Source organism: Trematomus bernacchii, unplaced genomic scaffold (assembly GCF_902827165.1).
Source record: "Trematomus bernacchii unplaced genomic scaffold, fTreBer1.1, whole genome shotgun sequence".
In the NCBI taxonomy this organism is placed as follows: Eukaryota; Metazoa; Chordata; class Actinopteri; order Perciformes; family Nototheniidae; genus Trematomus; species Trematomus bernacchii.
Window position 1 is genome coordinate 1,047,953 of NW_022987698.1, and position 17,073 is coordinate 1,065,025.

At 40.0% G+C, this 17,073-nt stretch overlaps 2 protein-coding genes across 3 annotated transcripts in view; both read left to right on the plus strand.

Moving 5' to 3' along the window:
- kaznb (kazrin, periplakin interacting protein b) overlaps positions 1-10,294 on the plus strand; it is a 96,326-nt gene extending 86,032 nt beyond the window's left edge. For both annotated transcript variants that reach the window (XM_034139128.1, XM_034139129.1), the window contains 6 exons: positions 3,300-3,491; positions 5,532-5,668; positions 6,075-6,245; positions 7,180-7,360; positions 7,511-7,644; positions 8,624-10,294. In XM_034139128.1, the coding sequence (XP_033995019.1) occupies positions 3,300-3,491; positions 5,532-5,668; positions 6,075-6,245; positions 7,180-7,360; positions 7,511-7,644; positions 8,624-8,794 (986 nt within the window). In that variant the 3' untranslated portion in view covers positions 8,795-10,294. The remainder of the gene's footprint in view (positions 1-3,299; positions 3,492-5,531; positions 5,669-6,074; positions 6,246-7,179; positions 7,361-7,510; positions 7,645-8,623) is intronic.
- A 989-nt stretch (positions 10,295-11,283) lies between these two features.
- Positions 11,284-16,036, plus strand: LOC117489636 (kazrin-like; the record flags this gene model as incomplete). Its single annotated transcript, XM_034139105.1, has 7 exons — positions 11,284-11,493; positions 11,592-11,710; positions 12,728-12,959; positions 13,180-13,281; positions 13,698-13,864; positions 14,070-14,166; positions 14,701-16,036. Coding segments are annotated over 7 exons (1,089 nt in total), but the record flags the coding sequence as incomplete, so codon positions are not given.
- Between the last annotated feature and the right edge of the window lie 1,037 nt (positions 16,037-17,073).

The following is a 17,073-nucleotide window of genomic DNA, read 5'->3' on the forward strand; positions in this document are numbered from 1 at the left end:
TCAATACAAACATTTCAATTAGCAGCAGCCCTAAACATATTCAGTGTTTAGAGCCACACATACTAAATGTCTTTCACCCCTGTTTTATGGGGATGGTGGAATACACCTCAGACACATGTCCAAAAAAAAAACACCGATCTTTGTGGATAGGCGGAGGATAGTAAATAAGTATATTATATTATCAAATGTGTTGTGTCATTTGGGTGAACTGACTGACAGACTCTTAGATGCTGAATTGAAATGAGACTGTAGGCCTCATCGTCAAAAGAAGCTCAGAATACTAAACTAGGAAACATGTCTGATTCAGATCAGGCAAACCTATTAGATAGAAGTTTTTCAAGCACTTGCTCTAAAGTTGCCTGGTTAGAAAGTGATGGCTTTATGATAAGAGCCAATCAATATGGATGTACTGAGAATAGTACATCTGAAAGTGCCTTAAAGAAATGACGGGTTTTGGCAATGAGAGCTTTAACTTTTAACTTCTCATGCAAACTCAATATTCCAGCACAGCTCACATTAAGCATCTTTGTTCATTCAAGTATATAAATAGCTCCACTCTAATCCTGCTGGCGCTTCATATACGGGAGACTAGTTCAGGTCTTTGACCTCCAATCCACACATTTCATGCTCCCACTTCCCCTTCGAGCAGCGAGCAAAACCTCTGCTTACTTTCAAACCTAATCTTAAGCCAACAGCCAATACACACAAGTTGTGTGTGTGTGTGTGTGTGTGTGTGTGTGTGTGTGTGTGTGTGTGTGTGTGTGTGTGTGTGTGTGTGTGTGTGTGTGTGTGTGTGTGTGTGTGTGTGTGTGTGTGTGTGTGTGTGTGTGTGTGTGTGTGTGTGTGTGTGTGTGTGTGTGTGTGTGTGTGTGTGTGTGTGTGTGTGTGTGTGTGTGTGTGTGTGTGTGTGTGTGTGTGTGTGTGAGACAGCTCTGCTATGCAGGGGGACTTGAAGTGATGGCCTTGTCCTGACTGGCTTTGATGGACACTCTCATCAGGCTTGGATGAGAAGTAAATGGAATAGGTTACAGCTGAATGCAAAGGGAGAGAGTGGGCTTCTCTTAGGACCATAATATTCTGACCAAGCATCCTGCACAACCTCTCAAGCCCTAAACATCCGATACTGTGGAGTGCAGTGGACGGTTTATATGATTGCATGAAACTGCATGTGGACCCTCCTCATCTATAGATGGGTTTCGCCTGTCAGTGCCATTGGTTCAGCTGTATTCAAGTCAGTGTGCAGTGGAGCAGCTTGTGTGTCCCTTCACACATTTCTTGAATGTAAACCGGCCATTAATTCAGGGGAAGAAGATTTCCCGAGATATGTTCCTCGATTTTACATCTAATGTGTTTATCACTGAGTGAGGTGGATACTGGAAATTATTGCAAATTGGATTTGGGAGAGTTATGAAACTGATTTATTTCAGTAAATCTAGTGTACATTTTCCTCCATTTTTAATTCACTTACAGCATATTTCCCACAAGCCAAGTGCATGCTGCTTGTGAAATACTAATAGATTATGAATAAAAATGCTAATCACCATTTGAGAATCACTCTAATAAACAGGTTCTTTGCTAAAAACAAACGACTCTGCCCGCTAAGGACAAGAGCATAACGACCTTCACAGCACAGCAAGAGCGGCCGATAATTTAAACATCCTGTTTAGAGTTGCAGATTAAGCCAAACACAATAAAGCACCTAAAAAATGCACACTTCAGTCCAGTGAAAAAAAAGCGGAAGCCTGTAGGTAAACAGATGAATAAGCGGATTTAGGCTGCAAGAAGGCCGTGAACGATTGCTCTCGCAGGGAAACCAACTATTTTTGTCGCACGCAGCGCAGAGCTGCCCCGCGTCTTTCCATAGTCCTGAGTCGACAGAGAGCGATGGACTGTCCCTTCCTCTCTTATCGGAGCTGCTGCAGCCCCACGAGGTCTGGCTGCACGCCTGTAGAGACAGCCTCTCTCCTTCTCCAAAGACACACGCACGCACGCACGCACGCACGCACGCACGCACGCACACACACACACACACACACACACGCACGCACGCACGCACGCACACACACACACACACACACACATATACATTGTTGCATGCACACTTGCTGTTGAATTTTACATAACTGCACATGGAGTCTTGTAGGGATTTGCATAAAATTAGGGGCTCACTTTTGTATTCATTTTTTTTTGAGCCAGGCGAGCATCCTTAATGTTGGGATGGCAATATTTGGTCAAACAGAAATAACTCAATAACTATTGGAAGGATTGCGATGAAATCTTTCGCAGCAGGTTAACATTTGTGGTTCAAAGTGAAATCACTCAGCTACAGCAGTTGGATAATTGATGCATTGTAGATAAACATTTTATTTAAGATTCCTTATTTTCATTATTGATTTATTTGTCAACTTTCAGTTAATTAATTAATTGGTTTTGTCTATACAATTTAAGAATGCAGTGAAACACAAATTCCCAGAATTTGAAGTGAAAATTGTTTTTTAAAACCCAACTTTATTGCTTTCCAAGTCACAAGGAGAATCAAATCTGCCTATTTGAGCAGTTGATCAATTAATTGTATCCTTGTTAATTGAAGAAGTTCATTTTCTAGTGAGCAACTATCTTTTTATTAATCATGTATTCTTTCCTGCGCTATCCAAGTTGCTACTTTTCTTTGCTCTGCTCTTCCGTCTTGTATTTTTTGGAGTATCATATACGTTTTTACTGTTGAATTACAAATCTATCATCAGGGTCCACAGTTTTACATTTTGCTCGAGTGCTGGGAGGAATGTCATGGTGCATGGAAAACTTTGACGAGCACGGAGTGTATCGCTGATATTTGATGTAGTCTTATCAGACTACTTCCTCTCACTTACACACAATATTCACATGTTTCCGTTTGTCACTCAGCATTTATTTGAATTTCTTAAACCCCTATGGCCACAGCTGAGGTGGGAGCATTGAGTCTCGAGGGGGTTTGATATGTTGATTTGAGCGGTTATTTATGTGCTGCTGCTGCATAATGACACCTTCTCTCTTTAATTCCAGATGTTTAAGACTACGTTATAATTTCCTACTTCTTGTACATTTGGCTTATTTTGGTCCTTCATGTGTCCTTTTCCTCTCTTCCCTCCATCTTTCCTACTTTTTCCTGTTTTCTACTCTCTCCCTCTGCTTGTTCTTATGTCTCCATTACTCATCTCTCTGTCTTCTGATTTATGTTTGCAATCCAGCCCTCTCAGGTAACTCATTCCTCGTTTGTGTTCTCTAAATACCCAAACTCTCTCTGCTTCCTTTTCCCTCAGTGTTGTTGCGTGAGGAGGTGGTCCAGCTTCAAGAGGAGGTCCACCTGCTAAGGCAGATGAAGGACATGTTGAGTAAGGACCTGGAGGAGACCCAGGGAGGCTGCTCCGCCAACCTGCTCTCAGCCACCGAGCTGCGCGTGCAGCTGGGGGACAGGGAGCAGGAGCTAGACCGCGCCAAGGAGGCCCTACAAGGTGAGGGGCCCACACAAGCATCTATTTCACCTACTCCATCCCTTAGTGTCCCTTCTTTCCAACAGCTACTAGAAAAACACAGAATATACAGCTGCCAAAGCTTTCACTTTGAAGTGCTAGCCTTACTTGAGTTCCATCAAAACAGCATATGTTGTAATGCCATGAAATCCACTTTATCTAACAAAAGAAAATCAGTCATGGTAACAATATGCAATGGACAAAAGCTATTTCAAAAATTTAAATAAACCGTATATGTTATATTTACAGTGTAAAACCAGAAGAAACATATTGTGACAATTATAACACAATTAAATTAAATCATCATCAGTCTAATTAATTATTTGCCAAATAGTGAAAAGTAGGACAACCCTTAGGTTTATCCTGATGTAAAACTGTTTGTTAATCATCTCCTAGGTGTTCCCACTAACTACCTAACTTAAATGTTTCATTATGAATTGTATACATTTTCTCTGTTGTGTTACATTTCTTGATATTAAAGATGCCAAACAATCGATGCAAATATGTCCAATAAGTCAGCTTCATTCAACCCAGTTTGCCCAAAAGTTAACAAGATCAGAATTATTATTTTTTAAGTATCTTGTTCTCATTGGAGCAACAGATGTTCTTTAATTCATGTAAAACAAACTAAATATAATAATTTAATGAAGATATTTTAACACATTTTAAGATCAACATAATTATGTACTATACTGTATATAGTGCATATTCTTCTGACTAGCTTCCAGTTTTAGGATTGAGTAGAAAAATACCAGTGGTATTAGCACGTCAAGATATTTGCTCTGCTTACATAAAATAAACAAAACCGTTCTCTCTAACACACAATTTCCCGCTATGTACACACAATTGTGGTTCAGTCCGCTCACTTTTCTTAACTTTAGCAAACAAGAAGAAAAGTCTTACCAAAGAACCTCTGGACTGTGGGGAAATGTCTTTTTAAATCAGTTTTAGGGTGAATCTCTCAGCCAGTTGTGTCTTGTAAGTGCCAAAGTTTAGAAATGTGTTTACTCAAGTGGCAACAGAAGAGAAACCTGATCCTTCATGTTTGGATCTCATTTTTGTGTGCGGCTTCACCAGAGATACTGTGTGTGTTCCTGTGTTTCGACATTGTTCAGTCTCAGAGATGGGTGTCGCCCCTGATGAGCAGCCAAGTAGACTCCAGGTTCACCTCATTTTAATGAACATCCATCAATCGTGCAATAGAGGCTTTACTCTGAAATATTAATGTGGTATCGATGTGGAATGGATTGTGTTGAATTGGATTGTTTTTATTTCTTGTATGAAAACAAATCCGACCATAACGATACCCAACATTTCTCTGTCGGGAGGGGAGTAAAATAAATCAGTCCGTCATTAAGAATAATTACCTGCCACAAAAATACAAGTTAGGATAGAAACTCAGTGGTTGATTTAGTTTACAGCTCCTGTTTTGCATATTTCTCCGCTGCTCTGAGTTGCAGGTGGTAATCTTGAAACTCGTAAACTGGGTTGTGTAACTGCTGCAAAACAGGTTTGAATGTCAAGTGCAAATTCTGAACGTTGTCTGGAGGAATGCCTCCTGAATGACACATGTTCAGCTATGAAAGTACAGGTTCCAGTCTTGCCTCGACATTGAGTACAAACTGTCAGAGCGTTGTTTTTAGTTTTGCTTGCAGCAGTTGCATCATAGCTGTTGAGTTTTCTCTGCAATAAGTTGAAAGCAATCTGATCCAATTGGTCTTCTCTGGAAAGAGTCTCCACATGACAGCCAGAACAGTTCAATGTATGAATTCACAAGTGCTAACCTACAGTATCTTTTAAGTGATTACATATTTGTCTCTGAAAATAATCCATCGTTCTCATTAACAGAAGACACAGGGCCATCTAGTGGCTCCCTGCTGCATCTGCAAAACTTTATTTCTGATTTAAAAGAGCCAAATCTCATTGACATTTATTTGTTTTGTTCAGTTTGACAGTGAGATTGTTTTGTAAAAATGCTTCATGATTAACAGGATGTGAATGCATTATTGTTGTGTGTCGCAGCTATGAAAGGTGACCGGAAGCGTCTAAAAGTGGAGAAGTCAGACTTGATGAGTCAGATGCAGCAGCTGTACACAACACTGGAGAGCAGAGAAGAACAGCTGCGAGAATTCATACGCAACTACGACCAACATCGAAAGGTAGCAGCCTACTCCATTCATTATTTTAGGCTTACACTTTTTATAGGTGTAGAAGTGCAGAAGAATTAAGAAACACTCCGTCACATTAGTTATCCTACAAATAAAGTACCTAAAGTCCACCTTTTTAAGCTATTCACATGTTTCATGAATAGTTTATAACGCACTATAGAGTATTTGTGATTAGATGTATTTATTCATGTATTTGTCGACAACCATCACTTCTTCTGTAGACACACATAAGCAGGCAGATGTATAAATAAGAAGGACAAACAAATTCGTATATATATTTCTTCATTGAAGAATGTACTGTGACATGTTACGTACATGAAGACACTTCATAAATACATGATGTGTTAAAAACCCTTACTTGAATTTGAGTGTGTCTCTGTGTGTGCTTGTTCTGCAGGAGAGTGACGACGCAGTGAAAGTCCTGGCAAAGGAGAAGGACATGCTGGAGAGGGAGAAGTGGGACTTGAGGAGGCAGACCAAAGAAGCCACGGAGCAGGCCAACATCCTGCGCTCTCAGATGGACATGAAGGAGAACAGGGTCAAAGAACTGGAGGCCGAGCTGACCATGGTGAGTCACCTTCGCATAGACACAGTAACGGCGTGGTTCAATTAACAATTCAAGCACACAAAATGTCCCTTCAACATCAATATCTGGTTCATGCATGTAAACAAGGTGTTTGCAATCATCCTCCCTTTCTCAAAGCATTTATTCCTACTCCGGGCTCTTTTCCTGTGTTGGTTTGTCCCTCGGAGGTACAGTTGTCAGTCTGTGTGTCATTAATCTCTCTCCTCCCTCGGCGAGTCACAGCCACCCACAGATCCTCACATCAAGCTGCACAGATCACATTTGTTGGTAAATCGGTGCTGCATCGCTGTCAAGAAACAGAACCACACAATGTTTTTCTACCAACTCTTCTCTTCTCTCCTCTTTTGTTCTATTGTGTTCCCTCATCTTCACTTCTTTTTTCCCTAACAATAATCTTGTTGTTTACAAATGTTTCCTCAATCAATGGACACTGAATGCTTTTATTTAGAAGCTTTCACAAAAGAATCCTGAGAAAAACATGAAGTAGGATTAGAATATTGCCTGTTGGCTAACTTCAAAGTGAGATGCTGTTATTCAATATACAATATTTTGTTGTTGTCAACATTCCCATGAAAAGACCAAAAGCAATAACATGTCGCTTCATTTCTCAACACCTTCCATTTCCCTCCCTGCTGTGGCTCTTAGCCTCAAGCCAAGTTGTTTCTGTTGGATGCCTTAATCTTTATAGACAAGTGAAACGGGCAAACCAGGAGGAGATGATTTATTGGCTGGAAACCATTTTTTAACAGCGGATTAAAACACATTTGGTGCTCTATTGGGAATTTACAATATTGTTATTTTTATTATTATCCAGGAAAGACAAATTGGATGCATAGAATTACATTTTTAATCTACAAAAAATATAAGCAATTTCATGTATATCTCATGCTTAGTTTCTGTTTCTTGTGTTTCCCAGGCAAAGCAGTCTCTGGCAACGTTGACGAAAGACGTACCTAAGCGCCACTCGGTTGCCATCCCTATGGAGCCGGTGGTGAACGGCAGTCAGGAGTGGGTGATGCAGGCCGACCTGCCGCTCACGGCCGCCATTCGGCAGAGTCAACAGACCCTCTACCACGGACACAGCACAGACAGACAGGGTGAGCTCTCCTCTCCACTCTGCCTCTTCCTGCTGCTTGGTGTTGCTTTTACAGACTAAACATACTAACACAGGGGTTTCCTGGAGATTTCCCATACTAACAGGGTTTTTTCTCAACATGTGTGAAAATGTGTGTGTGTGGCACATCTAGCTGTGGTCAGGATCAGCCCCTGCCACTCTCGCCAGCCCTCTGTCATCTCCGACGCCTCGGCAGCCGATGGAGACCGCTCGTCGACGCCCAGCGACATCAATTCACCTCGGCACCGGACGCACTCCCTCTGCAATGTAAGAGCTGCCTGGCCCCCTCGAGCAAGTAATCACACCTCCACACTTTCTATATAAGTACCTCCCTCCTCTTCGTCTTCTGCTGTTTGTGTCTGTCCCTCTGTTCTGTCGGCCTGCTGGGTTTCAGCCTGCCTGCTGGGTGGTGGCGCTGATGTTATTTTGCATTTAAGTCACTTGAAAGCAACATATGGACATTTTGGGAAATATGCTTATAATTCTTCCTGCTGAGGAAGACAGCCAGCAGCCCGACTCCAAGTAGTTACCGTGCAAAGCCAAGAAGCAGTGCAGCTCAGAACAGTGTGAAATACACATATGGTTCCTTTTAAGATAAGATGAAATAAGAAGTACTTTATTAATCCCAATTTGGGAAATGTTTTTGTTGCAGCAGCATACAACAAAACAAGGCATTGCACATAATACACAATTAAAAGAGTAGAAATAAACTATTCTAAAATATAAACATCTCAAAATAGAAATAGAAATAAACCAGCATTAGAGAGTAACACAAATATACAGATGTTACACTTAGGTGTTAGATACTTACTTGTAAATCAGTGAGCTTAAAGCAAACAGCAGACATTGGATTTTTGTGATTTACGATGCGTCAGAGTACAATACACTTATACAGCTGTCGTAGATAAGGACAGCTGTAATGCATTTGTCATGATTTTCTTTATTGCTTAAGATAAAAAAACAGAGAGTTGACAACTTTGTGTACACAGCCGAACGTAAAGCAAATGGAACAACGTAAGACATAGCAACCTAGCTAATATTACTTACCCTGCTCATTGCCTGCTTGCCCTGCTCCTGGCAAATCCACTGTTAGCTGCTGACAGTAGCTTGATATTTACTGTACAGTAATCATTTATTCAACCAGTAATAACATGAATAAGCACATTTCCCAAAATGTCGAAGTATTTATTTAACTCTGTATCTGAGAGGACAGATTCAAGCTTCCTGTGTGCTCTGCCCCGTTCAGTCCATGGAGGATCTGGAGGACCAGAAGCGTAAGAAGAAGAAGGAGAAGATGACTCTGGGATCTCTGTCGCGGGTTTTCGCTCGAGGCAAGCAGCGCAAGTCACTGGAACCCGGCCTGTTTGATGGTACAGCCACCCCTGATTATTACATAGAGGAGGATGCCGACTGGTGATGCTGAGTGTGTGAGCCTGCGTGTGTGAACCTGCGTGTGTGTGTGTGTGTGTGTGTGTGTGTTAAATTTGTGTGGATATCCACCTGGCTTTAACTGTGTGTGAAGAGTGTTTGTGTGTGAAGGTGGGAGGCGGGTACATTTGAAAAGAGAAGCCTGAAAGAGACTGCTATCCCCTTAAATGTACAGTATATTGCCCTTAAATTGTATGTTTGTAAATTAGATATATATTTATAGATGTACATGTATGCATATGTATATATGTTTACATGCGTATAAATATATACATGGGGTTACTATTATCTGTAGACATGTTAATGCTGTATTATCTTCCAAATGTCTTTAATGTTTTGTTTTTTTATAACTGGAGACTTGAAGGACTGCTGTTCATATGTAAATACTGTAGGAGTTATTGTGAATCTAGTGTTTTTAATGTAAGTGTCATTTGGCTTTTGTTACTTTACAGTTGCTTTTTTTATGCTTTGCTACATTGATATCTAATGTTCTTCTTATTCCCACTCTTGGCCTATTTCTTATTATGAAAGAGATATTACCTGATTGGCTTCAAAAGAAATTCATCACTTGGAGTTATAATTGGCCAAAGTCTGTGGTTTTATGAAAAATAATACTTAGTTTGAGAGGCTTTGCTGGTACATTGTTGCTATCAAGATTTGTTTTATAAATGCTGGCTCACAGTATTTAAACATATGTGGGTGGCAGGGATTTTTTTCGTGAAGGTTTCCTTTTCAATTTTATGATTAACATCATATTATCAGTTCCTATAAATAACAACTGGCCAAGGGTTTAAAGGGCAAACATCCTTAAAAAATATAGTTGCCCGGACCTGAATGCAAAAACAAAATATTAACAGTGATGCTTAGTCAGGCACACCTCTGCTCTGCACTGCAGTAGAAACACATGTGCAAGTGCCAAAGGTTGAACAGTCATCTTTAGAAGACCTGCGTATCATTCTGTCACTGTTAGCACTAGCCTATCATTGTTTATGTCTGACTCATATCTTACTGAGCGCTATCTAACATGCCAATATAAGACGATGGAATGTGCATTACACACCTGCATGATCCCTCTTTGTTGCTTTGATTAGATGTCCATTCATTGCCAATCAAATTAATAATATCCACAACCCTGTGTTGCTCCTGTGTTACCTTTCCCCTTAGCTGAGTTATCTCTCCTTGCATTATGAATGCACGGTCCCTTTTGCCTTTTTTTGTTGTTGCTTTGTGTAGAATCCCTCCTCATTTATGCAAATGTGGCTCTAATAATTCTATGTTAAATGCTTTGTAATTTAGGAGATGTTGCATAAAAGATTAAATCTATTGAAGTATTTTATTTAAAAAGACAAAAAGTAGAGGTAACTTCAAATATTTATCTGCTGCAGCTGTTGCAGCCAGATGTCGAGGAGGTTTTAGCATTTACAAAAATGAATTATAATTGAAATGAAATCTTATTTTAAAAATAAAACTAGTAACTGAATACATCCTATGTGGCAGTTTTCTGTTCCATGAGTAATCTTGTTCTTGTGTCCCAGTCTAATGTGTCTCTCCCTCTCCTGCCATTTCTAATGGCAGCTCTCTCCCGCCCGTGAGTAACTCCCCATCTGTGAATACCTGCTGTCTGTTCTGCACTCTGGGGATTATTCATATCACTCAGGTCCATTGAAAAAGAAAAAAAAGATCCAGTTTGTATAATTTCTCTTTAAATAAAAGAAGCGGTGGACTTTGCATGCAGCGTTTCTGTCAGCATGTGGAGACGGGTCAGGTAAACACGCAGAGTTCATCCTGGATTTGTTGGTTCAGTATGAATCAGTGTTTTCCTGCTGTTGAGAAAGGTGGTTAATGGGCAGGAGCATGATGTTATATGAATAATCCCTGTGTCTCTAATACATTCTCCTAATGGTCTAAAAGTCTCTTCATAATCATCAGATAGTTACTTTTGTTACATATAGTATTTTAACAACTTCACTAAACTTGATATAGAACTCACTGGACCGCTACGCTCTCATGAAAAATCTAAATGGGTGGTATTTCATATGGACTTCAGGTTTAGATGGACACAACTATCGTTTTGTTTATGTGATGTCTTAGTTGGTAAGCTTATTCAAAATACATAAGTCATTCAAAGACACAGGAAGTGAAGTTTCAAATAATTATTCTGGCTCCACCTAGTGGCAATTCGGTGGCATTTAACACATATTTAAAAACGGTTTAAACTACTTTTCATCCAGTTTACTCTGACTCTGATCAATAAATAAACACAAGCAGAAGGCAGAAATCTAAATGCCTGTGGACAAGAGATTCTAATATCTTACTGTAGCAAGGATTTTGCGGCTCTGTATCGTTACACCTTGAAGTGGGGTGTCTTTTTTATGTAAACACCCACTGATTTTGATGTTAACCCTTCTCCAGAAGAGTCACTTCTTTTGATTTCCATATCCCTCTGACCCTGAACCCCTCCTGTATGCCACACCATAACTTCTCCTGACCAATCCAGACTCTGACAGCCTCACACAGCAGAGCCTGTCTGACGGAGAGGAGCAGCTGGACCGCCTCCAGCAGGCCGAGCTCACCAGAAACACATGCATGTCGCAGTGGAGGGCAGGTGCAGTGCAGGCCTGGCTGGAGGTTGTCATGGGGATGCCCATGTACATCCGAGCCTGCTCTGAAAACGTCAAAAGTGGCAAGGTACGCCTTTGGTAAAAGTGGCTTTTGTTTGCTTTGTGGTTGAGAGTGCTGTATCAGGCTGTTCTTGTTTGATGAAGACCTGTATTTGTGCTCTTTAGGTGCTGCTAGGCCTGACAGATGAGGACTTGGAGCTGGGTCTGGGTATCAGTAACCCAATTCATCGCAGAAAACTGAGGCTGGCCATTGAGGACTACAGGAGAGCTGAAGGAGACCAAGGGTGAGCTGCAACAAATTAAACATTGAAAAACATTTAGTTGTTGTATAAAAGGTTTTCAAAGTAGGTTTAATAAAGTACTGTAATTAAGGACTTGGGCATTGTCTTTACATACTACTTCATACTTCTACTCCATTACAATCCAGATTTAAATATTGTCCTTTTTGTCCCACTGGATTTATCCGACAGCTTTACAGTGTACAATAGATATTTAAATATAATTAACCTAACTTCATCATATAAAATAGTTTAAATTCTACAACATATCCAGAACTCTGCTGCCCGCCTCCTCACCCACACCCGCTCCCGAGTCCACAACACTCCCGTCCTCCAGAACCACCACTGGCTCCCCGTCCGTCAAAGAATCGACTTCAAAGTCCTCCTCATTACTCACAAAGCCCTCAACAACCAGGCCCCCCCTACCTCACATACCTGCTGCACCACCACACCCCTTCCCACTGCCTCCGCTCATCAGAAGCCAACCTGCTATCCATCCCCACCCGCATCAATCACCGGACCTGGGGGGACAGAGCCTTCTCCGTCGCTGCCCCCTCCCTCTGGAACTCACTCCCACAACCCATCAGAGACTGCCCTGACCTCACCACCTTCAAAAGACTCACAAAAACTCACCTCTTCAATCTGGCTTTTCATCTGTGATTGTTGTTATATTGCTTGATTTAAATTTGACTTCAACTATATGTATTTGTTGTTCTTTTCTTTTCACTATCTCTGTAAAGCGACTTTGAGCACCTGTAAAAGCGCTAACAAAATTAATCTATTATTATTATTATTAAATTATTAGTAAAATCAATATCATATTTAATAGTATAACATGATCAGAGAGCATTTGTAAGCATCATTGGCACTTGTTTGAGACTGTAATTATATTTAGCTTATGATATTTGTAATTCACGACTTAACCTTGTCAAGGGTTTTTTCACAGTGTTGTGTTGCTCCTTTCACTTCAGTACATTATATTACATTTTCTACCATCATTTGTGGTGTCTAATCATCTTCCAGGCTATCCAAAGCGTCTGAGTTGGACCATCACTGGGTTGCCACATCGTGGCTGAATGACGTGGGATTGCCTCAGTACTCGCAGCCCTTTCAGACCCATCTGGTGGACGGCCGGGTGCTGAACTCTCTGAGCCGCAGAGACCTGGAGAGATTACTCAACATCAGTGACCAGTTCCACCAAACCAGTCTCCTCCTGGCTATCCAGCTCTTGCAGATACTCAACTTTGATAAAGAGGTCAGATTATTCAACAAAATTCTCATGAGATTAGAAGAAATGTATTGATAGTTCCTCAACTACCCTCACAAAACTACACATCATTTTCATTATTATCCACCAGACCTGTAGCTTGAGTGCATGATCTCAGCAGCCTTCATCCTACCCTGACCTCATTCTGTATGTCTTCAGACACGGCCACACAAGAGCTTGGGCATTGAATGATGTTGTCTTTTTGCAGGCCCTGCAGGCACAGCGGGCAAAATGTGAGGACCAAGACCGAGAGCCCATTGTTTGGACGAGTCACAGAGTAATGAAGTGGATCAGAGACATAGACCTCAAGGTGGGTGGGAGGTCAGGGACGGTATCTCCCGTTGCTCCGGAGATTTTTGGTGCAGATTGGATGCAGATACCACCCTCTTGTGTTGCCACATCACTGCTGAAACAATACAGAAGAAAACACAATAGAGAAAATAGCAAAAAATCATTCTGGATTCACAATGAGTTTTTGTTTACCCATCATTAGACCCTCATTCTTCTTGTTATGACCAGCTTATTTTTAGTTAACTTTTAGCTCTTGAAAGTAAAACACTATATGTCTGTGCCCCTGGCAACAAACAAAACGTTTTGTTTTAGCTCGGCCATGACTGTGGTTGGCTGATATTTGCGATATAATGTGACCTTTCTACCAGTATTGTTTCCTGCAGGACTGTATGTAAAGTCTGACGTCTGTGTGTGGGTTCTCTATGTGCTCCTCAGGAGTTTGCAGACAATCTTCAGGGTAAAGGGATTCATGGAGCTGTGATGGTTCTGGACCCGTCCTTTGACTCAAACGCCATGGCAAAAGCTATTGGGATCCCCAGCAACAAGCACATGCTGCATCGGCACCTGTACGAAGAGATGAAATCACTCGCCGTCCCTAACAGGTAGTTTAAAACCCTGTGTTGGTGCATAATGTTTACTCTTTGTTCTACTCTTTAAAGCAACATGTGATTTTGTTCTATGCCATAAAACATATATCCATTCCAGTTGTACCAGGATCTTGTAACCCTGTGAAAATAATGTTATTATCTAAGGATTACATTTAAACATCATGTACATACATTCATTTGTAATTCCTTGTATTCACAGCAGTGCAGAGCAGGGCAGTGAAGTGATCACTTCTTCCTCACCTGTGGCTGTAAAGCGCTTTGCTGAGGAGAGGGTGTCGATGAGAAGATCAGGCAAGGTATCATTTCATTTCACAATCAAATCATATTATAGGAGCAGATATTGTGCATACATATACAAATATATATTTGTTCAGTTTTGTTTTAATGCACCTTTAGCAGCTGCAATTTCCTCCCAAACAACACATGCATGAATACAGAAAAAAAGGCAAGTCTAAGTTTTGAGAGAAAGTTCCTTCCTCATGTAGGATGTTTTTTCTCATGGGAGTTGATGTTGAAAATGGGATTTCGAAAAGGGGGGGAAGTAAAAATGTTTCAAGGTTTGGAAAGGTGACAGATCTAGGAAATGTGAATTGTTTGTCGCAGCATGATTTAACAATATGGATATAAAAGAAGTATGTGTAGAGTGATTAAAAGACTATGACTGTATTTATTTATCCACATTAGTGAGTAGTCTGCAATGTAGTGTTCGTTTTTAGACAGTCTCACTTCTATTTAACTGACAATATGTGGATTTGATTATTTTCTTGATTTGATTTCTGACTTTGAGAAATAAAATCCCCATTTTGTTTAATGTCCCTTTGTTTTCCCAGAGTCCGCTGAGGTTACGTGCTAGCAGCCACTCTGTGGAGCGCGGTCTGGGCTTCCACGGCGGCTGCGGCTCCCCGCCCCGAGAGGCCCGGGTCCAGGCCGTCCCGCGGGCCAGAGGCAGCCCCATGCACACCTTCAAGAGTGTAGAAATCACCAACGTGTGATCAGCCATCCAGATCGCTCACACTGTTACCATTGTTTACATTGTTATTGTATTATAGTTGTTTTCTACTGAGAGTGACCTACACTCGGCATCGTTGGACTTTAAAGATGAAGTCTTAAAGGGATGTACCCCTTAATAATTCCAATATATTATTATTTTGTCCAATATAAAAACAAAACTTGAATAGAAACAAAGATCATTTTGACCTGATAATTGTAAATATAAGGAAGAGGGAGATAATTTAGTTTGTTGGATTTCCAACTAAATGTCCGGATGAGTTTCTTATGACAAGTTTATAGAAGGCTTACATTTTGAATAACCTCCAGAAATAGCTGAAAAAAGTGTTGTTCTTCTTTGATGCCTTATACAAACAGGTCTCACAGCACTGTTGTGTCCTGCTCTAACTACTTCTTACATTAAATGAAAAATAATACGTGAGATGTAGGAAAAAAAGTCATAACATATTTTACGGTAGAGATACATATCCTCTGTTATTCTTCTGAGGAGACATGAACTGTGTGCACTGTGCAGTCAGAAGCCCTACACTGAGGCGTTATCTGTAATGTTATTAATACTGCAACAAATAGTAGTCAATTTTTTATATTTTGGAAAGTTAAAACTGGTAAAAATCCATATTTTTCTTACAGTTACAGTATGTTTTCATTTAATTAAAGAACAGCTTCCTTTTGGTTTCCATTGAATGTAAATGTTTTGAAATTTGTATTGAAAGAACATCCCACAGTATAGATGAAACACACTGTTGAATGTTGAGTTATGAAAGTGATAATGTGTAAAGATTTAAGCAATTGATACTTGTTTATACTGTATAAGCACTGAAGAAAGGGAATTCTGTGACTTATATTATAAAGTAAATAGAGAGAATGTAATGGTATATTTTGTAAGGTTTAATCATGTTTTACAACACACAGTAAAGTTTCTTCCTGAGCATGAAAACACACGTGTGAGATATACAAATAGAAAACAGGTTTTCTGTGACTTTCTGGGCAACTGGTTTATTAACCAAGGGCACACTTGTATAAGCGGGAAGATTAGACCAGTTCAAACCTGTATGGAAACAGAAGGGAAGGCAAATGGTGTTTGCTATGATGTTTAGCTTCCCCAGCTGTCAGAGATTTCATGTACGTCGACATTAAAGCTGAAATGATGGTCAACTTGTCTATCACAGCCCTGTCATTGTTATTTTTCAAGACAACTTCATTTAAGTCTCTCATAAACATTAACCAAGGGATTCATTATCCTCTGAAAATGTTGAAGTGACATGGATTTGTAGTGCAGATAGGGCTATTTCAGAAACATGGCAGAAAGTGACCAAGAGTCATGTTAGTCACATAGCTTTTTGAAAAGATTTTGACTTTATTATTGCATCAAAAATACGTTTTTCATTTTGTTCACATAGGATTGAATGATTGTTTAACCTTTAAGTGAGTCTGAGACGCAGTCACACCTTAGAGAACCATATCAAGGATACCTTTAATTAAACAAGACCAAAAACAAATATAAAGAAACATTTTGCACACAAAAAAAACCTCATGATAGCCAGAACATAGTTCAATGATTAACAGCCACAGTTAAGGCATTAAACCCAAAACCATTTGGTCCCCTGATTTATGGGATAGGGGACCTATACTGTAGTTATGCTCATGCCTAAAATCATAACCTAGATTAGCCTCTGCTAAATTACAACAAATACAACTTTTATCATGTCACATTTTCTTCACATTTTCATTGATCAAAGCTTATATTTATTGTATTTGGTAACAGCAATTGACAAAATCATTCTCACCACAAAAAATCTACTAATATCCAGCTTTTTATAGTATCCCACCATCCTTCTCAGCAGATGTGGTTTGCCTAGTTTTAACATTTTTTTAAGCAATACAAATACTAATTTGTATACTGTACATGTTGAAATGAAATAAAAAAGGGAGATTGAGCATATTCATCTCCAAAAAAACGGGTCAACTTCATCCGCTGATGAAGATTGTGTGAAACCATCGATCTGATGTAAAGCCACAGCTACTGTTTTTGTGAGCTGTGTACTCTTGATGTTCGTGAAGATACAACTCCCTACTATAAATAATAAGAGTTGAATACCTAAGACCAAAACACGTTATAATAGTTGATTTTCCTCTACTACACAATAAAGGAAAACGTTTGCAAAGCCAAGGCGGGCTTTAATTTGGATTTAATA